A 19,875-nucleotide genomic window follows, 5' to 3' on the forward strand; every position below is an offset into this window, starting at 1 on the left:
ATTTTATTACTTGGTTTTGTTTTGACTTGTTATCACCGAAACTTTGGAGTTTGATCTACAACATTGTATTACATATATCTATTATATCTATTATTATTATTATTATTATTATTATTATTATTATTACATATATAAATATGTGAGTTGAATTGTAATTTTACTTATATGTCCTTATCTCATTAATGTCTCAATTTAATGTTTTCTTTGTTTTATTATTAGTATAATTTATTATAATATACTGATAATCTATTAAATATCTATTACATGTATAAATATGTGAGTTGAATTGTAAATTTACTCATATGTCTTTCGTTCATTAATGCTTTCAATTTAATGTGTTCTTTGTTTTATTATTATTATAATTATAATGATAATTAATGCGCTCTTTGTTTTGTTATTATTATAATTATAACGATATTGTATTAAATATTTCTATCTATCTATCTATCTATCTATCTATCTATCTATCTATCTATCTATTATTATTATTATTATTATTATTATTATATTATAAATATGTGAGTTGAATTGTAATTTTACACATATGTCCTTATCTCATTAATGTCTCAATTTAATGTTTTCTTTGTTTTATTGTTAGTATAATTTATTATAATATGCTGATAAACCAAAAAAAGAGATAGTAAAAAAGGTATTACAAAAACATAAATCTATTTTATATTATCATCTAACATACATATAATTAAACATTAACCTTTATCATTTAGCTTAATATCTTAAATTATATTATTATATTAAATCATATTGATAAAAAAAATTTAATTTTAATATTTGACATCCACTATAAATATATTATTATATTAATGTGTGCTATCTATCTATAAATTAAAGAATTGTTTTAATTATGAGTTTTTTAGGAATGCTATATGCTCTAATTAATAAAATACTTAATTGTGATATTTTTAATATATTTTCTATATTTCATAATTTAATAATAGTGATTTTTTCATTTGGATTATTTTGATAATTTTAAACGCGTTAATATTAATTAAAGATATAGTAGTATTAGTTTAATTATTTTTTTCACTGTTAGCAATATTGTTCTGCTGTATATAATCTTTTGAAAATTAATACATATATATATTGTGTGTGTGTGTGTGTTATGTGAATTTATGCATATTTAGTCAGTACTTATGATTTTATTGTTTAAATTTAAACGTTAATTTATACTATAATTTGAAATATGAATGTGTTTATCTTATGATTTCGAGGGGTCACAATTTATTTTAAAAAGAATTACAGTTATTTATTTGAAATTATTCTATGATGAATTATCTTGAGTTTTTTTCCCATCAGAATCATTGTGAAATACTGAAACTACACTTCTCGCTTATGAAAATTAAATAGGCATCTTAGCCCTTAACCTTTTATAATATTTTCAGGTTTTACCCCTTGTCACGACGACTTGTTGAACATGCATTTTTCTTTTGCGTCTATGCTACTATTTTCTTGATAATATTAGGTTTATGACACGATAAATCCCTTATATTTTGTAATAATTATCAGATATTCTCAAATATATCGCCCAAATTAGAATACACAAATTTTCTCAACAAACTATTGCTATGTAAGTAATATATTTGAGTCGATTTGAAAAGAATTACAATAATATATATAAATGAATTTTTAAAGCATATACCTAATATTGTCAAAAAAATTGTAACTGTTGGGGATCGGGTGCGTGTGTAGAGAGGGTAAGGGTGAATATACACTCTTAAAAAATTAATACTTTAAAGAGACGAGGTTAAGAAAATGTTAGTCTTCTTAACCAATTTTTTTCAGTTTCTAGATGAATAAGAGATACTAGATGATAGTGCGGAAATGACTCTTACTAAGCTAGGTGATAATAATGAAAATATGATGCATGCAATAATATAAATGTGCACATAATTTTTTATGGATGTTCGGAGCTTAATCTCCTACGTCACCCCTTCTTCCTCACGGGAAGGATATACTAGAAAACTTTGGTTATTACATCGTCTTGTAATACACTCAATCCAAGTTAGGATTTATCCCTGCCTAAAATGGAACTTCTAGATTTACACTGTTAAGATTCTAAATTCTTATCAAGCTTTCTTCGTTTGATGATGTGAATGACTAAGATTTTGACAGCTTAGATTCTCAAATATTTGGAGTGTGATCAATGTTTTTCAAACAACAGCTTGGATTTGAGTAACCCTTGAAAAGATCTCTTGAAGATCAGATTTGCTTATGCTTAGCGAAGGGTTGAGTGAGCAGTAGAGTGCTGAGAAAGTTTGTGTGCTCGAGATCGAATGCTTTGATAATACGTTATTTGTGTGTCCTTCTCTCTTTCTTGCTTCATATTTTTCTGATATTTATATCTCAATCTTCAACGTCTCTTTTTCTTTGATATCAACACTCTATCTTAGTTGTTTTGTCAATGGTAAGAGATGTCTTTTCAAGCAGATACTTAGCAGATTATTTTCCTCTTTAGGTGGATTAAAGTCTTCTAGACTTTGAATATCTGTACTTGGAGTTGCTTTAATGTCCATTCAGTGTATCTTCACAATAAATGATATTTATGGATTTTAAGATTTTATCAGACGGTTCCTTAAATTTTTTTTCCTTTCGCATTTAAGTTGTTTTGTCAAAGATCCGTTACTCAGCACTTGTGACTCGTAGGCAACTTTGAGATAACAGATATATTCCTGTATTCCTGTTGACATCAATACTTGATGTACGTGGCTTTGATCGATTGATGTCTGAGCAGTTGATGTTTTCTCAGAACTCGGTTGTTATTATTATAATAATAATGATATTGTATTACATATATCTATTATTATTATTATTATTATTATTATTATTATTATTATTATTATTACATATATAAATATGTGAGTTGAATTGTAATTTTACTCATATGTCATTATCTCATTAATGCCTTCAATTTAATGTTTTCTTTGTTTTATTATTAGTATAATTTATTATAATATGCTGATAAACCGAAAAAAAAAGATATTAAAAAAGGTATTACAAACACATAAATATATTATATATTATCATCTAATATACATATAATTAAACATTAACCTTTATCATTTAAAAGTTTTTAAAAATCTATATTCTACAAAATTCTGTCATTTAAAAAAAGTTAGTAAATCTATATAACGAATACCCCCCCTTTGTTTTTACATTCAATCTTTACTATATTATTATTATTGTTTGTTTAACAAGTTTTCCGTTTGCGTTTTTAAAAAATTTGCAAATTCATTTAAAAACTGCTAAAACGTCATATAATCTAAATCACCCACCCTCTTAGGTTCTAACACTTATTGTGAATCTAGATCTTATGTAAGATATATTTTTCAATCAATAGATTTTTTGAACTATTAACCATAATATGAGTATATTTCATTTATGTTACATTAATAATTTAGTTAAAGGTAAAAAATGAGAGGTTAACAAAATTTTGCATGACTTAAAAATTAAGATAGGCATGCATATGAAGATGAGGCATTGACTAGCAACGATGGCTATCTGGAAGTGAGTTTGTGTAGTAATCCAACTTCTATTTGAAGTAATTAAAAATTTCTAAGCATGTATAAAGTGTTAAAACATTATTAAAGAGTCTTTACTACCGATCTCAGGTCAGCCAAGGTGGCAGGTCGGCCAAAGTGGTAGGTCGACACAGATCCCTCACTACCGATCTCAGGTCAGCCAAGGTGGCAGGTCGGCACAGCTCCCTCACCATCGATCCCAGGTTGGCCAGATCTCAGGTCGGTCAGATGGCAGGTCGGCCAAGGTGGAAAGTTGGCATAGCTCCCTCACCATCGATCCCAGGTTGGCCATATCTCAAGTCGGTAAACGTGGCAAGTCGGCATAGCTCCCTCGCCATCAATCCCAGGTCGGCAAGGTGGTAGGTCGGCCATCATGTAAGCTCGGTTGGAACACTCGGTCGGCCAAATGATATCAAATTACTTCAAAGATTCGACCTTACATCTTTAGGGAGGATTTGGACAAGATTTAAGCCGAGATTCATGGGATTGCAATCCCTATATTCACGAGTTCTCATTAAGGAAGGACAGCACCAAATCTAGAGGTCATTCTTATAAATACCGGGTTTGATTTCATTTTTAAGGGTTCAACATCATCGAGTGCACACACATCACTCACTATATTATGATGTCCTCGCATTTGACTTGAGCACCGGAGGAGATACGCCGAAAATATCTTTCGACCCCTCTTAACACTCTTGTTGTTGGTTGCAGGTTCTTGTTAGGTCGGATCAAATCTTTTAGCTCAGCCAAGGGATCACGTTTCTCAACAGCATGAGGGACGAACAGAAATAAAAATGATAGTTTTTCTTTCTTTTTTTTTTGTTGGTGCATGTTTGAGGTTTGTTTGAAGATTGAAGCACGTGAACTCTTGTGATGTGAGAATACCCGTGTACCGGGTTATTTAAATAAATATAATAAATTTAAATTTTTTTTAACAAATATAACAAATTTTAAAATTTTATAAAAATATAATAACGTGAGGTTTGAGACCCCGCTTCATTGAGGAGTTGGGGTTTGAGACCCCGACTTCTCATTTGTTACTTTCGAGGAGTCGGGGTTTGAAAAAATGTTGTAATATAATCTAACATTTATAAAAGGAATAATAGTCAAAAAAGTCTTGTAAGTTTTTTTGTTTTGTGATTTGGTCATGTAAGTATTCAATTTTGTATTTTGGCCTTGTAAATTAAGTTATGTTTTGGTTTTTAGTCCTTTTTCATTTAAGCAATATTTTTATAACCAGGTCAGTGATCGAATCGGTCTAACTTAAAAAACGATCCAACAGGTCAATGATCGAACATGTCAGCAATATTTTTATTCATTTATAAAATAATATAAAAAATAAATTTAAAATTTATTTATCAATTTATCTTATCTATAGTGTTTAGTTGAGAAAAATATAAAAATTTGAAATATTAAAATTTTAGAAAAAAAATAATAAAAATAATGTGTAATATTTATAACACATAAGATCAATTTCATTAAATGAAAATATGGCGTCTACGAGGAAATTCTTTATATATAGGAACAAATAATAATAATAATAATAAAATAATAATAATAATAATTATTATTATTATTATTATTATTATTATTTACTAATTTAGAGAAGTTTTGATTAATCGATGAATTAATACATTATTATTTTAAAAAATATATTTTGTTACTCTTCGAATTGATAGATAGACATTTGTTTTTTTTATCAATTTATTAATTACATGTTTGAAAAGTGACGAGTCTGATTAATAATACTTTTTAAAAAACGAAAGTTAGTAATATTTTAGATGTTTGAAATTTTACAATAATGTAGAATTTCTATAAATTTATAATATTTTGATCAATGATATTCAATTTTAGAAAGATATCAATTAACCGATAAATTAATAAATTATTATTTTAAAAATTATTTTTTGATTGAATGAACGTGGTTTTGGTTATATATGTTTATTTTCATAGATTTTTATAAAAGTTTTTTCTAAAAAAATTATAATTTTATTAATTTATTAAAACTACATTTAACATATCAATTCAAGTCGAGACTAAAAAAATTTATCTTTTATAAAAATTATTATTTTATTAAAAATTAAATTTATAAAAGTTTATTTTATCATTTTATTTCATTCTAAATTTTATAATAGAAAAACATATATGCATATAAAACCTTAAAATATTTTTATAATTATTAATTATGAAAATAATAATTTTTCTCAACTGTATTATAAAAATTCTAAACAACTAAATTTTTTTTAATCATAATATATAATCGCTTTCTTTAACATGCAAAAACAATTAAATCTGTAAATATAAAACTAAAAAATAACAATGGAAAGAATGAATATTATTATTATTATTATTATTATTATTATTATTATTATTATTATTATTATTATTATTATTATTATTATTATTATTATTATTATTATTATATAGGCTATGAGGAGTAAGGGTTTTAAACCTCGACTCCTTGTAAATAACAAATGAGAAATCGGAGTCTCAAACCCCAACTCTTCAATGAAGTGGGGTCTCAAATTCCACGTTATTATATTTTTTAAAGTTTTAAAATTTGTTATATTTGTTTAAGTTTTTTTTAAATTTATTATATTTATTTAAAAAACCCCCCGTGTACCAAACAACGATATTTATTTATTTATTTATATGATATTGATGCGCCCTACTTTGTCATTTACAGCCGTCTTAACATCAAATAGATTTGGAAAATTTTAGGTGTATATTACTTTAAAGTTATATGTCTCCATCTTATATTTTGCACGATAATTTACAAAAATACTCTTGAATCCAGTTACTTAAATTTTCTTTATATGTTTTTATTCTATATTACCTTTGAAACAACAAAAAAATGTCATCGAATGTAAACTAAAATATACAACTAACATAAATAAATCAAATATATATGTTTGTCACTTTGTGATTTTAATTCTTTGTGTGGCCGAATTTGAATCTTTGGTCTCCTGACTTTGTTAATTTTTTTGTTTTTTTTCGTTTTACACTTTTACTTATCAAAATAAAACCTTTTCGTTTGGATTAGGATAGATCGAGTGTCGTCATCGGGTTCCATCTTTTTCCGAATAGCACGAGACTCTCATATTTTCTTTAGATCAGCTGAAACCATGGTAACGGCTTGAACATCACATAGAATAGTCTTATGCGCGAGAAAACTAAAAATATCCAATACAAATAACACCGATTTGTCTAATATAAAACGGGTACGTGTATATTAAAATATTGCAAGAAATGGGTATAATAAATTTTTTAATATGACAAATTAAATTTTGCCACTTTTTTTTTCCTGTTTCTATAAAAGTACTATATAGTATATATCCACCAGATAGTAGATACTTATCCACAACATGTTTGCTAATAAACTCCAAATAGGTAGGGCTATTACAATAGCAACAAGAAATAATAATGATTTCTGGTAGGCCCTGAAAAAGGCAAAAATATCTTGACTGAATGAAAAATACGAACTAATCAGGATAATTCTACATTTATTTATTTAATTCTTCAAAAGGAAAATTATCCTTAGAACAAGAAATGTACTTGTGCACATACCCTTTACAATTGGAATATTATATATTTATTTGAATACTTAGCTAGTCTAATTTAGAAGTTAACTACAATCTTGTAATCAACTACAATAGTAATGATAATATTATATATAACCCCAAAAAATCCGGATAAAAAGGGTATTGTTCTACTCTTCCTTCCTATAGGACCTTTGATTCAGAACCATCTTTTGAGAGGCTGAGCATTTACAATCCGCTCGATTTTCGCAGAGCGCCTGCACGACGAATACACGAAATTTAAAGAAAATGTTGGAGATGATGATGATGATGATCAGTATTTATATGAATACTATTGACTTGATAACTTGTATGGTCATTGTGTTAGCACATGACACATATGTTACCTTGTATTGTTTCTGCAGGTTCTTGATGTATTCCACAGCCAAATCCAACATATCTGCTGTGTTGGTTTGCTGCATGTGAAGAGAAAGGATTGGAATTATTCAGTGAAGTGAATTGATTTCCAAAATGGATTGAAATTAAATATTCATTAAAAAAAACATGTACCTTATCCATGTTTGGAACCAGCTCTTGCAGTTTCCTCATTCTTTCACTGATCCTAGTCCTTCTTAACTGCACCAAATTATCTTTCATTTCATCTCAAATTGTACACTACTATGTTTTCCAACATTTTTCAAGTATGTATATACACATATATCTATTCATACCCTCTCGGCGATGCTCCGTGGATGAGTGGCGCAGCCGCGCTTGGCGCGGATCTTACAAGGAACCATATCTTGAAGCTGCAACAGCTTCTCCATTTCAGATGAAGTTTTTGGTAAACTTAAATGGCGTGACAAATTGTTGGATCTATTCTCAGGCTCCCTATTCTGTTGAAACACACACATAAAAATACACATACTGAATTGGGAACATAATAACAAGTATATAAAGTATGTTAGTGTTCACATAAATACACATCCAAGATTTATTACCAGAGTGTTACCAAATAACTTGTGAGGGTCATCATCAAGTTCCCTTTTGATGCTAGTAGAGAAATTTTCCGCGAAATTCGAAGAATCGTGCCAAGAACCAAACGGGAATCCGAATAGACTATCATGATCACTGCCATTCCCAGCCTTTGCATCATCCGGCACTCCATTTTCGACTTCTGGGATCCGAGACAAAGTTCCAGAGAAGAAAATGTTGCGATTTTTAAGCCTGCTTGAACATGGACTCAAGTCTCCATTATTATCACCACAATCAGATATCTTATATCCTCCAGTCCCTGATCTTATACTTCCATACCCTGAAAATTACACTGTGAGCAATATACAGATGCACTTTACCAATTCTCACACTGAATCACAAGCAACTAAAAACAACTATTGGAGTATTCTTGAATCTTGATTCATTCAAAAGCACCAAATAACTAACAGAGAGGAAAATCTATCAAATTCATGACAATCCCTTTTTGGTTAAGCTCGATTCAACCAAGCACCAATCCAAGAAATTTAGATTCATGGGATACTGATATAAAAAAGAGAGAGAGAGAGAGTGTACCATGTTGAGGGGTGAGATTTGAGAAAAATCCAGCAGGAGTACTGTTTTGCCTCAAAAGACTTGAACCCATTTTTGCCTGCACTTGATGCTCCATCCCCATTGAACTCACAGCGACTGCACTAAATCCACCGCAATCCACACCCAAAGACCCCAGCTGGCCAACATTTTGGCTTGGATATTGCGGTGGCAACTGAACACCGATTCCAGTACTGCTACGATTGTTAGCACAAAAACCATTCATTCTGATGTTTTCATCATCGAAACAGAATCTAGAACTCAATCTTCCAGTACCCTTTTCATGAATTCCATTATTCGTAAAACTTTCCAGCAAGAAACTGGGAGCCGACCTATACTTGAGCAGCCCGGGACTGATTTGGCCGCTGTTAGAGCTGCTAAACTGCTGCCTATACTCGCTCATGTAGTTTGAATTGGTATCCGATTCCATGAACAGAAGCCAAAGCTCGGGGGGTTCTTGGGAGACGCAGCTAGGTGTTCTTCAGGCTTGGGATTAGGTGAAGATATAGGGCTCGAATCAGAGGATAATGCATGGGAATCGCCATACATTCCCACAGTACAACTTTATCCCCATACAAAAATTCTTGGAGTCTTTATCAGAATTAAACAGCTGCTTGTTTTTTAAGCAGTGGAAGGGGAAAAATGAAATCTTGTAACAGAAGCAACAGAGGGAGATCTGGGTTTTCAAGAAGTACTTGAACTTGGATTTTGCTGTTTTTTTTTTCTTTTAAAAATATATATATATATATATATATATATATTGGGCAGTGAAGATTCAGAAATGGTATGAAGCAAAAGATAATGGAGATTCAGGGTAGTTTAATTTATCTATAAATTTGCTTTAAATTTCCATTTTTGGCTAACCTTTGCAAAAAGTTGGATTGGGGGCAGAGACTTTTTTAGTGGTGTGGAGGAGTGAGAGGGACATGCTGCTGGGGAGGGGGAGGGGGAGGGGGAGGGGGAAATTTTAAATAAAAAGGTAGCTGCAGCCTGCAGACATAACTTCACTGCCCAGCAAACTATTTAAGTAAAATTTGCTATTTTAAGGATAGCTCCCATGAATTACAAATCACAAATATAATGTCTAAAAATGGGGATACTTACAAGTTTACATTGGATTTTAATATAACTTCCACCAAGGTTCTTTCACAAAACTGAGAAGTTCTTATAAGCTCTCTCAAACACTATCTTAGTTTATTAACTTGTTAAACTTTGATATTGGTCAATTAACTTTTAATTTTTGCTTATTTTGATCCAAGAGTATGTTTTTTGTGAGACGATCTCACAAATTTATGTCTGTGAGACGGATCGATCCGATTCATATTTTGAATGAAAATAATATTTTGTCATTAAAATAATAATAATTTCTCATGGGTCGGGTCGAATAATAGTTTCGTATCACGAAATTGATCCGTAAGACCGTTTCGCGGAAGTTTTTATGTTGATTTCCAAGTATTGACAACATATGAGAATTTATGATAAGTTAGTATACGACCTGAAAGCTCATAAAATATTTAAGTTTCTTTTAATCAACTAACTGCTAGAATTTATTAATCATGTGCAATCAAGAGGCAAGTGAATTATGCAGAAATGTCAAATTTCCAAAAGTCAAAATTCCATTCAAGATTGAAATGGATTTGTTTGGAATCAATCTTACGTACAGCCATTGGATCAGACTGAGGACAAAATAGTGCTATATATAATATGTTTTTGCAATTAGTAGTGTCGCACAATTATTGATTCTGAACAGATACATTATGTTTGGGGGAATTTTTTTTCATTTGCTGGTTTAATTTTGGATTTTGGTGTATTAAAAGTTTTCAAAGTTTAGATTTCATATATCAACTTTTAATTTTTTACGTACATATGATTAGATATTTACCAAAATAATCAGTACATACATCAAATTGAGATCGTCTCCTTTTTGGCTTAGCTCTGTTGTAAATATATAATGATCTACCACTTTGAGATTTATAAAGATATTTTTTATTTTAAAAAAAACACGACAAGCGAAAAATGAACTCTAAAAATATAGATAAAATATTTGTACTAATACAAAATAAAAAAAATAATAAAAAAGTATACGTAGTTGAGAGGAGAAAAAGGAGCATTGATGGAGGCGACACAAATGCGCATCAGATTCAGGAATAATGAGTCAGTCCCCCACAGCGCCCATCAAAATTAAAGCTGATGCCAACATACGTGTTAGTGAAAAAATATCTAACTTGAGCTGGTTTGAGAAATTAAGCGGAGCATAGTTCAGTTTTCGGCTCAAATATAATCGAACTAAACTCAACAAATGGTGTAAGACAAGATCAGTTTATAAATACTTCAAACTGGTATATATATCTATTATCTATTACTATTATAAATATGTGAGTTTCATTGTAAATTTACATGGTTACTCTTTCATTATTATATAAGATTAATGTGTTTTTTCTTTATTTATTTATTCGTGTGACTTTTTAATTAACTTATTTACTTAAAAATTATACTATAAACTCTTTCAAATAAAAAAATAAAATACTGTTAATATTTTTAAAAATTTATTACTATTATAAATATGTGAGTTTAATTGTGAATTTACATGATTACCCTTTCATTATTATATAAGATTAATGTATTTTTTCTTCATTTATTTATTCGTGTGACTCTTTAATTAACTTATTTACTTAAAAATTATACTATGAACACTTTCAAATAAAAAATTAAAATACTGTTAGTATTTTTAAAAATATATATAAATATGTGAGTTTAACACTTAACTCTTCAATTAAATTATTTATTTAAGCATTATGCTATAAACTCTTTCAAATAAAAAATCTATTACTATTATAAATATGTGTGTTTCATTGTGAATTTAATGGTTACCCTTTCATTATTATATAAGATTAATGTGTTTTTTCTTCATTTATTTATTCGTGTGACTCTTCAATTAACTTATTTACTTAAAAATTATACTATGAACTCTTTCAAATAAAAAATTAAAATATTGTTAGTATTTATATATATATATATAAATATGCGAGTTTAACATTTGACTCTTCAATTAAATCATTTATTTAAGCATTATTCTATAAAATCTTTCAAATAAAAAATTAAAATGCAATTAATATTTTTAAAATATTTTTTTCACTATGAATATGTGATTTTCATTGTGAATTTAAGTGACTACCGTTTTTCTTATTATCTAATGAATGTTTTTTCTCAATTATTTATTCATGTGACTCTTCAATTAAATTATTTGTCTAAAAATTATACTATGTAATCTTTCAAATAAAATTTTTTTACAAATATTTTATTTGATTTCTAATTTATCGTATTCGATTATTTACTTCACAGATGAACCTACACATGGAATACTAATAATAATAATAAATTTTGGTATCTTACAAGATATTATATGTATACTTAAATAAAAAAAATCAATATCGTACTTTATTTTTCATATTAATCTATCTTTTATCTATTCTATTACTATTATGAGTATAGGAGAGTAAGAATTATGATTAACTTAAATATTTTTTTACACACTAATTTTCTGAAGTTCACTTTTATATTTTATACATCTACTATTTATTATTTGCTCATTTTCTTTTTTGAGTTTTTCCTACAAAATGTATTTAACTTATTTAATTCACACTATTTTTTCTAGATCTTACAAGATATTTTATGAATACTTAAAATAAAAAATTTACATTGTATAATTTATTTTTTCTATTAATATGTCGATGGTCTATTCTATTACGATTATAAATATATAAATAACAATTATGAATTAACTTAAATATTTTTTACACACTATTTTATTTTTTCCACTTTCATATTTTGTGTATATACTATTTATTATTTGCTCATTTTCTTATTGAGTTACTATAATAAATATGTGAGTTTCATTGTGAATTTACATGGTTACTCTTTCATTATTATATAGGATTAATGTGTTTTTTCTTCATTTATTTATTCGTGTGACTCTTCAATTAACTTATTTACTTAAAAATTATACTATGAACTATTTCAAATAAAAAATTAAAATATTGTTAGTATTTTTAAATATATATATATATATATATATATATCTGTGTGTGTGTGTGTGTGTGTGAGTTTAACACTTGACTCTTCAATTAAATTATTTATTTAAGCATTATGCTATAAACTCTTTCAAATAAAAAATTAAAATGCAATTAATATTTTAAAATATTTTTTCACTATGAATATGTGATTTTCATTGTGAATTTATGTGACTACCGTTTTTTTTATTACCTAATGAATTTTTTTTTTCTCAATTATTTATTCATGTGACTTTTCAATTAAATCATTTGTTTAAAAATTATACTATGTACTCTTTCAAATAATTTTTTTTAAAAAATATTTTACTTTGATTTCTAATTTATCGTATTCGATTATTTACTTCACAGATGAACGAACGCATGGAATACTAATAATAATAATAATAATAATAAATTTTTGTATCTTACAAGATATTATATGTATACTTAAATAAAAAAATCCATATCGTACTTTATTTTTCATATTAATCTATCTTTTATCTATTCTATTACTATTATGAGTATAGGAGAGTAAGAATTATGATTAACTTAAATATTTTTTTACACACTAATTTTTTTAAGTTCACTTTTATATTTTATACATATACTATTTATTATTTGCTCATTTTCTAATTTGAGTTTTTCCTACAAAATATATTTAACTTATTTAATTCACACTATTTTTCTAGATCTTACAAGATATTTTATGAATACTTAAAATATAAAATTTAAATCGTGTAATTTATTTTTTTTATTAATCTGTCGATGGTCTATTCTATTACGATTATAAATATATAAATAACAATTATGAATTAACTTAAATATTTTTTTACAAACTATTTTATTTTTTCCACTTTCTATTTTGTGTATATACTATTTATTATTTGCTCATTTTCTTATTTGAGTTTTTCTTTCAAAATATATTTAATTTATTTAATATAAACTATTTTTCTATCTTACAAGATAGTATATGAGTACTTAAAATAAAAAATAAAAAAGTTACATAGTCCTACAAATATATTTAACTTATTTAATGAATATTAATTTTCTATTAATTTTACAAGATAATAATAATAATAATAATAATAATAATAATAATAATAATAATAATAATAATAATAATAATAATAATATATGTATATATATAAAATATAAAAATGTACACAATGTAATTAATTTTTTACACATTATTTTTTTTGTTGATATATTAGTTATTATCAATTATATATTAATTACTATTACAAAATATAATAAATTTATATATCCTTTTTTAATCACTGTTTGAGTTCTAATTATGAGTTTAATTAAATATTCTTATTTTTCATACACTATTTTTCTATAAATTTTACAATATATTATATGAATATTTAAATAAAAAAATTGTATAATGTACTACATACTTAAATTTCTATGTTTTTTACACAATGTTTATCTACTAATATTACAAAATAATATATGGATATTAAAAATAAATAAATAAAATAATTCAAACATATATGAAATATAATATTGCGCTAAAAATACAATCAAATAATATTTTTTACTTAAATTTTGTTATTCTACGTTATTTTTCTTGTCAAACTCATCGAATATGAGTTCAAAATATATTAAATTAGCAAACTATTGATGTCACTGATCGAATAACCCGAATTCTTGAATTGTATAATTAGTTTTTGTTTTGATAATTTGTTTCATTTGGAAATTTAACTCACAAGAAACTATTATTAGAACTTAAGGTGGAAAAAAATTCAAAACATGATCATACCTGACTCAATCACTAACTCATACATAAAAAACAATTATCAACATACTGTATTGAAAACTTTATAATTAATTAAACAAAGATATTAAAAAAATTCTAATTAATTAAGCTAACGTCATTTATAATTATCATATTTTGTCTTTGAACTAGCACCATTTATTCTTCAGATTTTTATCATAATTTTATTTCATCATGTTAATATTGAATCTTAATTATGATTTATATTTTAGTTTGTAAATAGTTCTTAAATTATGATTCAATAAATTTATTTTGACTCATAAATATTGATATTTGGAATATAATTAATTGTAGATGTATATTGTATGCATGCAATACATATAATCATTAATATAAAAGTTCAAAAAAAATCATAAAACATGAACTACACAAGATATATAAAAAAAACTACACAATTAAACAAAAAGTAACACAAGTAAAAACTAAATAATTGTCTATTACCTATAGCTTACTAATATTGAATTCTCAAAATTGGGGAAGTGAGAGGCTTTATTTAATTAAAAATAAAAATAAAAACTAACATTTGATTGAGCTACAATGATTCACTACAAAGTTAGTGGAGTAAAAGATGCAACACAACGTGAACTATTGAAAATATTAAATGGGTTAAGCTGTATAAAACTCAAATATACAAGTATCTCTTTTAGTGTAAATTAAGAGTTCACTCACCTTAAGTAGTTATGTTGCATCATTACAAAAAGTCAAAGTTCATAGACTGAATTGTGATGTCCGAGACTGGCAAGAGAGTGGAGAGTAATCGTCGGTGTCAAGAAGTTAAAAGAATTAAGCGGCTCTTGACAGGCTTCTGGGAGAAGAAAAACTTGAATGAACCAATTTTATACCAAAATGAGAGAGGTCTGAGACTACCTAGGTATGTGACTGAACGGTTTGAGCTTGAAAATTTTGATAGGAACTACTCATATCATCAAAGTGAATATCTTCTTTTCGAGATCGATCTCATTGTATGAGAACTCCAAAGTTAAGCATGTTTGATTTGAGACAATTATAGGATGGGCAACCCCCTGAGAAGTTTCAGAGAATGTGTGTGAGTGGGGACGTACATAAACATGCTGGAAAGATCCGTGTTGATATAGTGGGGATAGTCGTCGGATCTTGAATGTTATAGATTGTATCATTGATTGCCCAAAAAAATATATTGAGAGAATAATACATATAACAAAAGACCAAAAAAAAATGTAATGAAATCCATAATAAGACAAACAAAAGAAAATGATACGATAAAAAAAACATTACAAAATTTAGTCCATTTTTTAAAAATAATTAAACAAATATGTTTATTTCAAGATCGATTTGAGAGTAATTATTTAGCATGAATGGTCAAAAGTTTCAATATTGATGTCATAACAATTTTGTAGAGTTGTCTAATTTTGTTTTGAATTATATTACTTCAACACGTGTTTTTCACGTGCAACGCACGTGCATTGTTGCTAGTATATATATACATATATATATATATATATATATCTCTCAATTCTAAAATTGTGACAAATTGATCTAAAGACATTCTATGCTCCAATAATGTTCTCTACTATTAATGTCGGTTACACATTACTATTTGTTTGTACCGGCTCCACAACAAGTTATTGATTCAGTACTGTATTAAGAAAGATGACAAAGACGAATGACATTTGATATTACTCAATAAAGTGATCTTCCTCTCCGAGCTAAGGAAGTTGAATCCGAGCTAATGGAGCCAGCAACAAATAACAAGAGTGTTAAGAGGGATCGGAAGGTGTTTCGGTGTATCTCCTCCGACGTTCAAGTCAGATGCTAGGATAACCAAATATAGTTAGTGGTGTGTGTGCAATCAAGAGAAATTTGAATCCCAAACAATGAAACCAAACCTGATATTTATAGGAGAGACATCCGGATTTGGTGTCGTCCTTCCATATATAGAACCCGAGAATATTGGGATTGCAATCCCGTAAATCAAGGCTAAGATCCCGTCTGAATCTTTCTTAAGGATGGAAGATCAAATCTACGAAGATATCAGATATCGCTGAACTGACCTAGCATACTAGTCGAGCTCCGAGCTGCCGAGTTCACATCCGAGCCAACCTGAAGATGTTGGCGAGTGAGCTTCGCCGACCAGCCGAGCCGACCTGAATATGTTGCGAATGAGCTTTGCCGACCTGCCGAGCTCGCATCCGAGCCGTCCTGAAGATTCAAGTTAGGGTCGTCGATGGGCTGAGCCGATCTCCTCCCAGGGTATCACAAGAAGTCGAACTGAAGTCAAAGACCAGAAGTTCGTGAAGTTTCCTTTCTGAGATGACCCTAAAATGTTGTTATGTCCTGAGATGAATCTTCAGGATGGCTCGGATGTGAGCTCGGCAGGTTGGCGAAGCTCACTCGCCAACATCTTCAAGTCGGCTCAATTGTGAGCTCGGTAGGTTGGCGAAGCTCACTCGCCAACATCTTCAGGTCGGCTCGGATGTGAACTCGACAGCTCGGAGCTCGGCTAGGATGCTAGGTCAGTTCAGCGATATCTGATATCTTGATAGATTCAATCTTCCATCTTTAAGAAAGATTCAGACGGGATCTCAGCCTGGATTTACGGGATTGCAATCCCAATATTCTCGGGTTCTATATATGGAAGGACGGCACCAAATCCGAAGATCTCTCCTATAAATATCAGGTTTGATTTCATTGTTTGGGATTCCAATTTCCCTCGAGTGCACGCACAGCACTCACTATATTTCGCTATCCTAGAATCTGACTTGAGCATTGGAGGGGATACGCTGGAATACCTTTCGGACCCTCTTAACACTCTTGTTATTGGTTGCAGGCTCCATTAGCTCGGATTCAACTTCCTTAGCTCAGAGAGGAGGATCACTTTATTAAGTAATATCAACATTCTCTGTTTTGATGTCGGATTGTCGGTTACGCATTACTATTTGTTTGTACCGGCTATATTAATTTATTAACGCATAACTCATCCCTTAAACTCATCCCTTATAAATGGAATCCAGTAGAGCTATCAGACAGACCAGCCCACGAAAAACTCGTCATCTGATAGGTCGTCCAGTCATTCGGACAGGTTGAAAATGTCCAACCCAACATATCAACCAAAAAATAAAAATGAATAAAAAATGTATAAAAATCATTATAATCAGCTGCATTTATCATTTCATACATAAATATTTCTAAAAATTCCCAATAAAATGGATAATTAACGACGTCGCACTTGTACAGTTTAGTTATATTAGTTGTTACACAAAAAGTCACAAATTTCACTAAAAAATAAATATATCACTATAATGCACAAATCCTTTTTTTAGTTATTAGTTTGTCTATATTTAGTATGTGCTTTGTGACACAGTATTTCGGATCTATATCCATAATACAGACTAACTTGATTCTTATTTGTAGTGCAAAATAATATTTCTGACATAAATATAATAATATTTTTTCAGAGTCAAGTCGGGTCGAAGATCTGTCTCACAAAATGTAATTATCTATAAGACGGTATCAATCATCATAAAAATTTTGTGTTATTATCCTATCCAATCGTTCAAATACTGTGTACTTTGGCGGATATATATGATAAATAATATTGTGATTGATCAATGGATATGAATAAAGTAAATAAGAAATGTTGTCGATTTCATTCCGTGACTTGATCAAATCATCACACAAAATTGTATGAATTTTTCCTTTTTTAATAAACGACTATAGAAGCTAGAGGACCAAACTAATCACGAGAGATCCTACATTAATGATAATATACAAATCATGCATTCAATGGTTTTTATCTCTATACATGAGCGTAATTAATGATATATTATTTACGTGACAAATCATGAGGCATTAGATTTATGACAAAGATAATACTCATTAGGTAGGTTAAACTCTATCAATATACAAGGTGGATGATCATTGGTCATTGGTCAAGTTAAGAATTTTTAAGATTCATGTTTGATGAGGATAAAAATTGGAATAATATCAGGAGACGTACGTCATCAGCAATAATCGAGGAACGAGATTTTATATTCTATGATTCAATTTAATCTCCATTCATTGAATTGTCCCCCACAATGTTTGTGTACGTAATCAAGAAAATATTTGAGATCTAAATACATTATGCTAAATATATAATATTCAACATATATAGGATAAGAAAGCTTAATTATTCTTATTCTATTATTCGTTACATAATTCAAATATACAAAACCTTTTATGAGACCGTTTTATTGGTCAATTTTCTGAGACGGATTTTCTGTTTCACCTGATTCATGAAAAATATTATTTTTCTATCAAAAATATTATTTTTTATTATAAATATAAGTCAAATTGATTCGTTTCACAAAAAATATACATATGTGACTATCTCTCATAAAACATACTCATTGAAATATTACATTACAACCTGCCTTTATCTTTTTTGACCATTAATTGCTTACTACATCTTTGATAGTTTTTGGGAGAGTTAATTAATACATTTCAGTTCCCAGAAATTCAAATATATTGATTTCAACTTGTGAAATTATTGGCATGGCATATATATATTTAGATATGCTAGATCTAATGGTTCTTTTTTTTTTTACCTCAAATGTTTTAAGTGGACATCTCGGATGAAAAAATATATAGGTTCTTGGATATACCCTTCAGGCAGTGTCGAAAAGTAGCTAGCATATGTTGATTTGGCAAAAGGCCAAATTTTAAGATGTCTCTTATGAGACATATATTTGAGCTTTATACAACGTTGATGAAACATGAGTCATATCATTAGTGGAATTACAGTGACATAAACTTCAATAATAAAGAGGTTTAAATTCGACATTGGGTGATAGCAAAAAAACTGCATCCCCGTGTGGATTACAAAAAAATGATTGGATATGATCTGTTTATATAATCAAAAGTCGTGTGTTCGATTGTTTCACATATTTTTTCCATTTCTAATTAAATTTATATATATATTAAAATCATCTATAGTACTATAGGCAATGTCACCCAATTGAGTATTTCATTTTCCTAATGAGTGGAATAAGGGGGAAAAACAGTATATATATTATTGAAAGATGCCCTGATAATGGGGATAACCCTACCTTGCACTTGAAGCTTGTTAGAGAGATTAGGGTTCGATGGACTTTAGGAATATGATTCCCATGATGATGCACACGAAATCATCTTAAGAGGTATATACATTGGATTTTTAGACACTCGAACACTATTCTCGACAAAGACGATTATGCGATATTGACTTGATACCAATCAAAATTTTACTTTTATTCAACTTTTTTTTGAAATAATTGATAGAACATATCAACAACAATTCTTATCCCTATACGACGCGATCGAATCGGATAATTGGTAGAGCGTATTAAAATTCATTCTTATCTCTATTCGAATCGGATGCAGATAATTGATTAATTTTTACACAATCAAACGTC

At 28.3% G+C, this 19,875-nt stretch overlaps 1 protein-coding gene across 1 annotated transcript; it reads right to left on the minus strand.

Annotated features, from left to right (window-relative positions):
- Positions 1-7,022: 7,022 nt before the first annotated feature.
- LOC140892374 (transcription factor bHLH130-like) lies at positions 7,023-9,555 on the minus strand. The gene is given in 7 exon segments (XM_073301232.1): positions 7,023-7,332; positions 7,462-7,530; positions 7,625-7,690; positions 7,786-7,947; positions 8,053-8,366; positions 8,621-9,074; positions 9,077-9,555. Coding segments are annotated over 7 exon segments (1,260 nt in total). The 5' UTR covers positions 9,185-9,555; the 3' UTR covers positions 7,023-7,245.
- Positions 9,556-19,875: the final 10,320 nt, after the last annotated feature.

The sequence above is a fragment of the Henckelia pumila genome, chromosome 3 (assembly GCF_033568475.1).
Source record: "Henckelia pumila isolate YLH828 chromosome 3, ASM3356847v2, whole genome shotgun sequence".
NCBI classification, from domain to species: Eukaryota; Viridiplantae; Streptophyta; class Magnoliopsida; order Lamiales; family Gesneriaceae; genus Henckelia; species Henckelia pumila.